Raw genomic sequence first — 12,681 nt, 5'->3', positions numbered from 1 at the left:
CTCCCTTTAAAAATCTATACTTTTCAGTCAAATTTATATATTTGTAATTTATAATAATCAAAAAAATGTATTTATTTACTGAACCTCAAATAATTTTAAAGGAATCATATTTTATCTGTTTTAAAATTCTGAAGAGAAAGCTATAGGTGCTAAAGTAAATCAACTCAAAACTGATGCTGACTGTAATATGCCAGCTACTCTTATACAGTTTGGAGTCATGACTGGCATTATCTGCGGCTCCAACACTCTTCTATTATCCGAACTTAAAACACAGTATTACAATGAAAAAGTTTATATTGACTTCAGCTGGTATGCACCAGAGCATAAGAAAAGCAAACAGGAAAGAAAATAGGCAGACTAAGAAAGTCTGTGGCTGAAATACAAAACTCACTCAAGGTGTGCTGGGTGTAAAGACGATCTAGGTTTTTAGACAAACTTTCTAGAATCCAAGTCTGCAARACAAGAAGAGAACACAGCAGGAAATTAGTGTCCTCAGTTTTCATTATATTACCTAGAGGAGAATACCTGCAATAATTAACAACTTAATATTGTGTAGGTTGCACCTTTCCTTATTAAATAAGCATATCCTTGTTATAAAACAATTTGGTGAAAGGATTTTCCAAAACTGGGATTTTTGAGTGCTTGTCAATCAGGAAGTGGGCGTTATGTGGAAGATACTGTTGAAAAAGCATGAAAAAYGAAAATCTGACTTTAAATACTGTTGCTACACAGAACTTAATCAAAAGGTGGTGCTACATCATTAAACAAATACTGTTTCCTGAGCCCTGGCCTCTGAAACACTACAGAAATCTGCATTCAGTTTCATAAATGCAGAAGACAATCTGGCTCTGAGTCTTTTTCTAAGTTGTTAGTTAAGATGTCACTGAACAAATGCTTTGCAATAATGCAATGAAAATTGGTTGCTATAAAGTAATGTTGCGTAAGAATTACATGGAAAATTAAAAAGTGCTCAGAAAAAATAGATGAAGATCAGGCCATGCTCTTAGATTCTATCCACAATAAACAGCAAATTTCTTTCTTTTGTCACAGTCACAAGAAATTGAGGTGAACTTCAGCTGTTTCCTACCTCAGAAGATAGGCTCCATTTGCGAAATAAAATGCACCTCAGAATTTAAGAGGAGAGTAATTCTGAGCAAATCATCAATTGGCAGGTCAAATTAACAAAATCTTTTGCAGTGTACCCACAAAAATGAATTTCATTAGAGGTTAAGTTATTTCTAGAGGTAAATTTCAATAGGCAAATCCAGAACTACATACTGGAATATTTAGAAGGTTATGCTTTTTCAGTGTACACATAGAGCCAAATTTGGCACTGCATAGAATTTTACAGTGTACAAGTAAGTGATTTCGTGTTAAAGATAAAACAGGTCACTGATATAATTAGGAATAAATTAAATAATTTGAAAATGTATTTGGGTAAAACATTGAGACTGTGTCAGGCATATCAGGAAAAGATTATTGATATTAATCCTAGCAATCTATTTTATTCTTTAAAAACTTAATCCTTGTTGAATGTTACATGACATTTGACACTACATAACTGTTGCATAAAATATAACCTTGCTATTAGGCTCACTGTAAGCAAAAATGAAGGCTTATTCTGTTGAAATTCTGTGCAGTTATATTAATGTAGTGAAAAAAGAGTCAGGACTGGATCTCTCTCTCTACAAAGGAATTAATTGCCTCTAGGATGCACGAAGGACGCATGAAGGTAATCTATATCTATTCAGAAAAAACAGACACTCCCCTCTCATTTTAGTATAACTAAATCATAAATTAGAGAGTTGAACTGTTATGGTCTTGCAATATATAAAAATATATGTTTTCTTTTGACTTAACCATCTTTTTTCCTCTTTTTTTCTCCCCCCTATTCTGCTTGAGCAGGGCAGTGGGACTAGATGATCTCCAGAGGTCCCTTCCAACCTCAACCACTCTGTGATTCTGTGATTCTATAAAGTYGCACTGTTAGAAAGAAATTTTGCAAGTCCTGAGGAATTTTAGGCACATCCCTTTTTCCTTCTGACTACCATGCCAGACATTTTTACTAGTTAGGTTAATCGGTTGTATTGCAGTGTTGTAGTGGTTCAGATCAGGTGAAATTTTTGGTTATTTCTAAAAAAAAAAAAAAAAAAAAAAAAMATTGAATCAAAAATAAACAATGTGATTTAGTGCAAGTTTACAACTATTTAAAAGAAAGGAAATGTGAAATGTGAAAGAAAATTTACACTCATGATTTTTAGCAGAAAAAAAAAAGGTAGTATGATAAAAAAAAATGCATGGTATTTTCACTGGTGTTTAAAGGCCTCTATCTTCAAAAACTATTTGGGTGCTCTAAAATTAGAAGACAGGTGCCTAAGCAGCACAGGCATCTCAGTCCTAACCAATTTAGAAATATATATTTAAAGGTAAATAACACAATACCCTTGTTGCCCAGGCTCATGGAACTGCACAGATAAGAAATGGAAATAAGAATGCTGTCTTACTCCAAAAAGAAAACCAAATTAACTTTATGTACCTTTTCTTCTTCCCATTTCTCTGCTTGTTGATTTATTTGGTGAAGAAGCTCTTCCTTTTCTTGGCTTAGTTGCCTGTTCCTTTCCCTCAGACTCTGAAAGTGGCAGAACATGGCAAAAGGATCAGAATTTCTATGCCAAGGCTTCATTTTGCAAAAAGGCCACTATATCTTTTTCTGTGCCATACCTTTTGAGATGTCGTAATGAGTGGACAAGGCTGGTAAGTCCTGATGATCGGGCACAGAAAGCAACCGACCATCTTAAAACAAATATATAGATGGTAGTTTTATTCCAAAGTCTTGAAAGGGTTGAGTATGCAGAAACCTTTTTCTCCATGGGAAAGGAGGAATAGCACAAACCTTTTTCACTACTAGTAAGTATTAGCTGTACTATATTCAGTGTACAATATAGCTGTAAATATTCAGTGAATATTTTTTCATATTTTTTCATTAAAAAACCCAGCTATTTTCAAGTGTACGGACAGCAAGGCAGAACAGCACACTGATTTCTTCTTGGAGCAGTGAAGATGCCTAGGCTGTGAAAAGTGTTCTGAATACATATTGGTTAAGGTATTATTCATCTCCCAAAGGAAGAAAATCATCTCCAGAAAACCATCTACATGGTTCTTTAGTAATTTCACAAATTGTTTTCTTAATTTGACTGTCCTTCCTAAATAAGAACTTACGATGAGTTACCAGCTGCTTCTGCAACCTCTGGAAGTACCTGTGCTTCTTTTTCCCATGTAAAACCAGTACTTCTTGGGTACCTTAATAGTATCTTGCCAGTATGTGCTCCTCTTGTTCACTAGCTCTTGGTAGGCTTCTAACCGGGCTTTCAGACTCCTCATTTTATCACCATAATGTTTCTTCATTGTAGTTACAGTCTGTTCCTGTATTACAAAAGATTGTTGATTAAATGAAATGTAAGTAAAACAGGAAAGCCGAGCAAGAGGAAAAGAACGGTTTTCACTAACACTTTTTTTCTCTTTTTTCCATTATTTTTTATTGTCTGTAAACTTTTCATGTTGATCATATTGTCACAGAAGTTTTGTCTCTTCCCAGGCTGCAGACTTTGAGCAAGAACCCCTACTAAAGTATTTTCTCTCTCATTTTCTGAAGAAACAAAGACCAAGTACTTTCTGGGAGCACACCAGAGTGAATTTGCTCTAAGCAGATCAAAAGTAACTTTAAAGAAATAAAATTTTGCTCAGAAAAGCAAAGCATGGCAGGATAAAATACAAGCAGCTCAAAACATAACTCTATCATGCTCCATTTAAATAAGGCAATAAAATTTTACTAGTATAATATTTACTAGTATAAACAAATACAGACATTTACAAACAAATCAGAAATTTTGTAAAAATGAATGATTTCAGCGCTTCTAGGAGTGTTTCTGATTTCAAATATTTTAACTACATCAGAATAGCCATAACAAAAGCAATTCAATGAAAAAAATCATTATAATCCCTCTCCTTATGTCTTTGTCCTGCAGGCAATTCTCTCTAACCATCTGTTTGTCTGTGTTCTTTCTCTTCTCCCACTCTATTTCTCTTTTTCTCTGTCTATACCCCTAATAGTCTACAGACACGTAAAAATTTAAGATTTGACTAAGTGAGTGTTAAATTATTAGTGAAGCATGGAATCAGGCTTGCAGAGATATCACAATCTTTGTGCAGCTGAAATAACTTGAGATTTTAATGAAATCTTGTTCCATATCTAAGAACAGAGGTCAGTGTACACTACATCTAATGAACTCTCTTGAGTATGCTCTGTAATCTAAAGAGTTTGTTTTGTTTAGTTCACCTCACCTTGGAGGCTCAAGAAGACTTTCTGTATCTTTTTTCTGTGCGTGCCCTTTGGGCAGCATCAAGTTTATTTGTATGGAAATCGTATATCTACAGGAACTAACCGCCTGCCTTACTCTGGATTAAGAAAGAAAATCACACGGTGAATAAGCAACAAGAGGCAGTGACTAAAGTAGAAAGTAGCCAATGAAGGTGTGCGCAGCTTTTGATTTTGGGAGCATTACTGATTAATGTTGATGCAGAACTGTCCCCTCCACCCTTTGTCCCAGGCAACTGTGGCAGCATGGGGTTACAGGCCCAGGCTGGTCCCTGCAGATCCCTRCTGTAACCTTGGCGGAGTTTACTGCAAGGGGACCTGCTCTTTTGAAGAAAATACATAGAATACGTCAGCAGAATGTTGGCTGACTAAACTCAGGTGCGTAGCGACCTGTCTGGGCATGCTGACAGCAGGAATCATGGGGACATCACTTTTAGCGTCAGCCAGCCTGCAGTTTTGGACGGGAGGCAAGCATCTTGTCTGTATTTGAGAAATGACCATATTTTTCTATTTATATAATACTAGGCTGTCAGATGTGGTTTCTTCATTATCTTAGTTAGGTTCATTAACTTCATTAATCTCACAGTAACCATTGCAAGCCAGGTTAATCAAACAGTGGATTTACTTCCTCAAGATGGAAGAGGAAAGGACTCCACATGCAAGGTAGAGAAGAATATACCACAGATTAAAAAGCCCTAAAACTTTCTAGTGCTCTCCACTTTGACAATGAAGAGACTAGTATAGCTTGGCACAGCCTTTTACATTAAGTTTGTTCCTAAGAGGCATAGTCTACATCTTAAGAATAACCTTTGATGTAACTGTGAATATTTTAGCCATAATATCAGTCACTAGGGGATCATGACATTTAATAGGAAAGTTTTGTGACAATGGAGTTTAGAAAATACCTGTGACCATCTGGCTTAGCACAGCTGGTTAGAGCGTGGTGCTAGTAACACCAAGGTCATGGGTTCAATCCCAGTACAGGCCACTCATTTGAGGGTTGGACTAGATGGTCTCCAGAGGTCCCTTCCAACCTTACCAATTCTATGAGTCTGATCCCACCTTTAATACTGAGAAAAGTGAAAGGAAATAGAGGAAGTCAAGGACTGTAGTCACAGATGACAAAAGGCCAGATTTCATGAAACTGCAAGTCAGATACATTCAGACAACTTGATAATATTTCTGGAGACTTTGAATGGGTAGCTGAAAGCAGATATATATATAAATGAAGTGAATTTTATCCTTCAGAGTTCTTTTGGCTAATGGTATAATCTGAAAATGATGCTAATGCTTCAGTAGAATTACCTGGTTTTCTTTCCTTATGTTATCTAGCTCTTTGATTGTTTTCACGTGTTTGATTTTCATTTGCTGCATGTCTTCTACAATCTGAAGATGAAGAAAATGATCAACTTAGAACACTGGCAACTAACTTCAATTTTAATGCACCATCAAACAATCATTGTAATATATTTCTCAAAATGTTAATGACAAATTATATTTGTAATATGTAATTTGTAATTTGTAATTCAGTACACTGAAGAATTTGATCTTGAAAGCAGACAAACAACCAACAGGATTTCAGTCCAAAACCTTCAGGTTTCAGCAATTAAAACTTATTTTATATTATTGAATATAAATCTGTATACTTATTGGCTTGACCTGGATTTTCTTTTCTGGTCATAGGATTGTACCTTTATATCTTTTGAGTTACAGTAGTTATCTGAATTAAGTACAGAAGAGAGAACCATTACAATCATTCTAAAGTTCTTGGGAAACAGACAGCGTTGTGAGACTTATTGCTGGGAAAAAAGTAAAAAAAAAAAAAAAAAAAGGAAGAGAGAGATTGAACAGAGGTGAAGACAGCATTCTAGTTACTACAGACTTCACATTTATTTATTTATTTGTACCATTATAAATAACTCGAAAAACTTCAAAACTGACTTTAAGGTTCACCAAGGCATTTCTCATGACCAATAAAAAACGATGTATACATAAATGATTGGTAAAGTGACCTTTATTTCCCTCTGAAAATGAGTCATTTAAGCTTAAAATTGCATCAGGAGACTTAGTGACTCAGATTTATCCATTTTGTTCCTAATCCTGTTCATAATAGGTGCAAAAGGGAAATTCCACTATCTTTCATCCCAGTTCCTGCAGTCCATTTTCCTTTTGACTTCCTCGTCTGTTAGGTGCAATGTCAAATTACACAAAACTGATACTTGTTGCATTTCAAATGAGACTAGCAGACACTATGGGATGAACAACAGCAATAATGAACATGATTATGTGCAAGTTATTAAAAGTATGGAGCCTCTCAGAGGCTTACTTGGTTTCAGGTCTTTGTTCAGGCTTAATATGATAAAGATTCGGCTGACAATGAATAGCTGAGATGAAATTACACCAACAGAGAAAGTATCTCAGACTTTTGTGGAGGTTGATGCATGATTTTAAAATGGCTGTGGTGGGTAACATTGCTGTGTGACGGTAAATTAAATCCTTATGGGTATCTGCAAACTGTTAATTTGAGAGTGAAAAATCCCTACAGTCTGACACTGACACAGCTCAAAGATGTAAAAGTGGTTGAAGAAGCAAAGTGGTGTTCAAATATACCGTCCAATTTCTGCCAAATATACTGTCCTCAATAGAAATGATATTGCAAAAGCAGAGGAAWTTTACAGAGACACAATTAAAATATTAACAGATATCAAAAGACTCTTGTTGGGGGAGACTGAAAATATTCAGGTAGGTTTATCATTCTTGTCACCCACAGAGCTCTGAGCTGGCTTAATTAGATTACTTCAGATATTTTAACTTGCTTCTTAGCTCAGAAATCTGTACTCTCTACCAGAGGAGTCACCATAGAAATTCTATGCTGCATAATAAAAGAACAAGAGAACAAGAATATTTAATGAAATTGAAAGGTAGCACATTAAAACCACTAAACAGGAATATATCTACATATATATTGCATGATATAAAACAAAATTATGAAGTTCATTAACTCAGGGAATGATTGAACTAAAAAATTAACTTTAAAGGAAGTTTAGGTTGCTTTCATGGTTAAGCAGAAAATACCAAGTTGTGCTAGGTATTGCTATTGCATAAACTGCTGAAATTGCAACAAAACCTCACACTACAAGTCAAAAACCACTTCCAATAATCAAAGATTGTGATGAGAAATATATGAAAACAGGAGGGCTTTCTCTTTATTAGTCACAAGGGATTTCCTTCTATGTAGACAAATATCTGGAACCCGCAAATAAGCAGCCTCAGACCTGATCTTAACTAAGTTAACCATTTACATTTTAATGTTTTTATTTCCATGTTAATGCTCAAAATTTAAGAGCAGCCTTCCAAATATCCAGAAGAAGCAGTAAGATGGTAAAGTAAATTTGTATGAAAAAATCTACTAGGGAAATCACACTTAGTATACCTATGAGAAGAGAAAGTACAATCAATGAGTAATTCTTTTGTACATAATTCATTCACTCTTTTCTTTCTTTCTTTCTTTTTTTTTTTTTACCTTGGTGATATATAATTTAGCTAATTGGTACGGAATATATGGCAGTTCTTCTTTCCTCCAGCATTCCTCCAGCTCAGTGACTTTTTGGTCGTCAGCAGAACAAATTCCAGATGTGTTTGAATGCTCTACTGGATATCAAAAACACCTTTAACAACTCGAAATAAAGCATAAAAATGCACAGATACTCCAGATATACATTTTATGACTTTTTTCAAGACAGTAAGTACAGTGTTGAAACTTTTGTTTGATAACAAAGGAGATGATTGACATTCAGGGCGACAGACAAGCAACATGGCTTTGACTTGGAAGGGTGATGGAACAGCTCATTCGAAATGTCATCCTCAAGCATATGAAGGAGAAGAAGGTGATCGGGAGTAGTCAGTATGGCTTCACCAAGGAGATATCTTGCTTAACCAATCTGATATAGTCTTCTATGATAGAAGGACTGTCTCGGTAGATGAGGGCAGAGCAGTGGACATTGTCTACCTTGACTTCAGCTAGGCTTTTGGCACTGTCTCCCATAACATCTTCCTAGATAAGTTCAGGAAGTGTGGGTTAGATGGGTGGATGGTGAGGTGAATTGAGAACTGGCTGGAAGGCAGAGCTCAGAGGGTCATCATCAGTGGCGTGGAGTCTAGTTGGAGGTCTGTGGCTAGTGGCGTCCCCCAGGGCTCAATACTTTTTCATCAACGACCTGGATGAGGGGACAGAGTGCCTCCTCAGCAAGTTTGCTGATGATACCACGCTGGGAGGAGTGGCTGACACACCTGAGGGCTGTGCTGCCATTGACAGGGACCTCAACAGGCTGGAGAGATGGGCAGAGAGGAACCTCCTGAGGTTCAACAAGGGCAAGTGCAGAGTCCTGCACCTAGGGAAAAATAACCCTAGGCACCAGTACATGCTGTGGGGGCTGACCTTCTGGAGAGCAGCTCTGCAGAGAAGGACCTGGGAGTGCTGGTGGATGACAAGTTGACCACGAGCCAGCAATGTGCCCTTGTGGCCAGGAAGGCCAAGGGTCTCCTGGGGTGCATTAGGAGCAGTGTTGCCAGCAGATGGAGGGAGGTGATCCTGCCCCTCTCCTCAGCCCTCGGGAGGCCTCATCTCGAGTCCTGTGTCCAGTTCTGGGCTCCCCAGTTCAAGAGAGTTCAAGAGCTACTGGAGAGAGTCCAGCGTAGGGCTACAAAGATGATCAGAGGGCTGGAGCACCTGCCCTATGAGGAACGGCTGCGAGAGCTGGGCCTSTTYAKCCTGGGGAAGAGAAGACTGAGGGGGGATCTKATCAATGTGTACAAGTACCTGAAGGGAGGGTGTCAAGGGGATGGGGACAAACTCTTTTCAGTTGTCCCGTGTGACAGGACAAGAGGCAAAGGGCACAAACTGAACCACAGGCAGTTCCGCCTGAACGTGAGGGGGAATTTCTTCCCTGTGAGAGTGACGGAGCACTGGACCAGGTTGCCCAGAGAGGTTGTGGAGTCTCCTTCTGTGGAGATCTTCAAGGGCCACCTGGGTGTAACCCTGTCTACCATGGTCTAAGTGACCCTAAGAGAGAGGTTGGACTCTCCAGAGGTCCCTTTCAACCTTACTGATTCTATGATTCTATGACTTTTCTATGACTTGTGATACAATTGCACATAGGCAGAAGGACAACTACTTGTCCATATCTATTTATACTTTAAATACTTACAGTTATTTTTGCCACTAAAATTGCAAATAAAAACGTAGATAAAAATCATGCATAAAGATGCATCCTCTTAGGAAAATTGTTTTTTATGATTATTAAAATTGGCACTTTAAAGCTTCCTTTACAACTACCTTTTGCAAGTGGTTTTGGAAGACTCCATTCAGAGTGTTGTAGCTACTGCCTTTATTAAATTTTTATTACTGTCTTTTTTTCATAAAAAACATTTCATTACATTTTTGCAGATCAGATATCCTTAACTGGTCTTAAGACCAGGTCACTTCTTGCAGAAGCACAAAATTATTCTAAGTATCATAATTAATTAACTATCATAATTAACAACTACAAGATGTATATGGTCAAAAGAGATTGAGCTGATCATTTAGAATGGTGACTTGTGCAAATCCAAGCCTCAACTTCACTCAGAAATTTCAGCTCACACAGGGAAAAAAGCCTCCCCATCTATGTAATGTACCAAGTGTCAACAAAACAAGAATATTTAGTTTCTACTCTTACCACTGTACCTTTCTCTATAGCTTTCTTCTCACTCCACCCAATCAAGGAATTCAGAAAYGACCACTTGTTTGTGCTGAATCCAAGTTTGTGCAGCCAAGAGTCTCTCTGCTCATCTGTTAACAAAATGCAGGTCCTTAAAGCAAGTGAAAATCACTGTAATTTTCTGAATTCTCTTAATTCTTTAAACTACTGGATTAAAATGTGATAATATATAATTGTACACCAATTCTGTTGGACCCTACAAGGTATTATATGAGTAAAAATGATAGCAAAACAGGAGGAGATTAGGACATCACTGGGAGAGCTATAAGCAGAACAAAGGTGTATCTGAGACTTGAATGGTTCTACTGGATCCTGAAAATAGAGACATACTGAAATCAAATTTGTTTCTCATGATATTACTGGTTGCGACCATTTATTATGCCTAGCAACTTTGGTGAGCTTTTGACCATTTGCAACTAATATCAGTTGTTCTGCTGCGCACAGGAAAATCTAGTCTGTTTTCAGTTTTGCCTCTGAAATTAAGTTTCTGAGTGGGGAAATCAGATTCTTAGAGGAGATACATCTGACTCAATTTTCTTAGAGAGCACTCTGCATGCATGGAACACTTCTGCTAGGAGATATGTAAACCAAAACACTCAATACAAGCACTTTTTCCAAGTATCCTGGTATGAAAGTGGAACTGCACCTAAAGGAGCCCTCTAACTCTCTGAATAGGTCCAAACAATGATGAGAAAGAAAGAAGTTTTGGCCACTGGGGAAGTCTTGATCTAGGGCCATTTTAGTGAGATCCTGAAGAAATATTCATTTATTTTTACAGTGCAATGATTTTCTACAGCCAAATATTGGTCTCATCACATTGATTTTATTGGATATTTCAGTAAAATGTACTAGTTATAAATCTAGTCTACCTAGCTATTAGATAGAMTCAGCAGGTCCTATTGGCATATAACCATAAGTATCTTGTTGTCCAAAACATAGTTCTGATGATTTACAAAATACATAACTGGATAAATACATGTGGAGAAGAGTGCTCTTAGTTCAAGTTGTTATTCCTCTTGAATTTATTATTTGCTTAATTATAGCACATTCATACATATATTATATATAAATATATTAGATTTTTTTTTCTGACAATTATATCAGTTAAGGATGCATGTTAATTTATATAGACAATAACTGCTTCTCAAAGGACTTTGATATTTCAGTGCTTGGAACTACATTTATTTGATTCATATTTGGCTTTTTCCATTGAGTTGGAGACTTTCTGAAAACACAGGTTTTCTGGAAAAAGCCCTCCACTACACATTATTCTGCTTTTGGTAAATTAGATAGAACTAGCCACTAGATTATTAGCACTTACAAGCTGATACTACAGGTTCAATCTTCCTATCTAGGAAAAGATTTATCTTGCAACCCTTAAAGGAAAACAGACATACAGATATTGTTTCCTATTAGGAAAAAATATATACTGTATAGCTGGAGCTTGCTATAGCATCTGGTGAAATTAGTGCACAGTTCCCTTTCAGTTTGTAGTAATCCATGGAGAAGAAGGACACCTGAAATTTCCATGGTGTAGATTAACTCACGAAGAATAAAAATCAGTCTATCCATTTTACCTTAGTTGAGCATCTTATATAGAGGATCTTACCCCCAGAAAYACTCAATATTAAGTTTTCACACTACACTTGTAGGGTAATACACATAAAACTATGGAATGGCAGGTACTAGATATTTCTAATAACACTTCCTTTTCTTTTTCAGTTTTACCAGTAAGATTGGCTTATAAAGGTGTTCAAATCACAGCACCTGGCAGCTTAATACCTTCTGAGCTGCGAGCCTGATCAAAGTTCTCCTTTTCCACTACACAACTAGAATCAGAGCATAACTTTTAGTCACTCAAAACAAACCTCATTTTTTTCTTGACGTTGGTTAATTTCTGGTAAAAAATAYCTTTTTTAAAAATAGAATTTAAGATATAGAACWTATAAGTTTATTTCTGTTCTCCTACTGGCTTTGGTTTTAATGGGCATAAGGCTGATATGCATTTCTTGTGCAGGAGGACCATTCTACTATCCATWTGCTGAATTAGGGCAAGCACTTTCCCATTTCATCCATATTCATATTCATCCATATTCAGGCTATYCAGTGCTGATGATGAGATATAGACTATAACATTTATGCAGTTCTGCTGCATAATTTGCTACAATGCARTACTGGGCTACCAATCTGCCTTTTTGTGGAAAACAAGCATAGTATCATGCTGAATATCTGAAGCTCAAAGTGGCAGCTTACCCTGATCAGGTTCCTCTTCAGTCGTAACACTTTTAATCACACAGGAGGGATGTTTCTGTATCTCATCTGAATCAACAACACTGCCTGGTAGAGGAACAGATGTGTGAATGGTAGTCTGTGATTTAGGTTCAACATCATTCCTTACTGCGTCTTCAGAGACTTRAGAGATTGAAGGTATAACTGTCTGCACCCATGCTTCTGGAAAAAAAAATAAAGTGATTGTTGGTAATAAAATACTAGGACTGTTCCTACTTGAATAAACCCAAGGATGCAGCACAAGTGGAATACATCCTG

At 36.9% G+C, this 12,681-nt stretch overlaps 1 protein-coding gene across 1 annotated transcript in view; it reads right to left on the bottom strand.

The window, feature by feature from the left end:
* LOC146601082 (uncharacterized) overlaps positions 1-12,681 on the bottom strand; it is a 50,405-nt gene that overhangs the window by 24,934 nt on the left and 12,790 nt on the right. Inside the window, exons 3-9 of the mRNA XM_085312308.1 lie at positions 12,388-12,585; positions 10,101-10,205; positions 7,899-8,026; positions 5,681-5,761; positions 3,301-3,423; positions 2,537-2,629; positions 392-452 (exon numbers count right to left, since the gene is read on the bottom strand). Coding sequence (XP_085168434.1) covers positions 392-452; positions 2,537-2,629; positions 3,301-3,423; positions 5,681-5,761; positions 7,899-8,026; positions 10,101-10,205; positions 12,388-12,585 — 789 coding nt within the window. The remainder of the gene's footprint in view (positions 1-391; positions 453-2,536; positions 2,630-3,300; positions 3,424-5,680; positions 5,762-7,898; positions 8,027-10,100; positions 10,206-12,387; positions 12,586-12,681) is intronic.

Source organism: Rhea americana, unplaced genomic scaffold, assembly GCF_003343005.1.
Source record: "Rhea americana isolate MKP2758 unplaced genomic scaffold, rheAme1 scaffold_11, whole genome shotgun sequence".
Taxonomy (NCBI): domain Eukaryota; kingdom Metazoa; phylum Chordata; class Aves; order Rheiformes; family Rheidae; genus Rhea; species Rhea americana.
The sequence above is the reverse complement of the archived record's forward strand: the minus strand, read 5'-3'. Positions and strand labels throughout refer to the sequence as shown.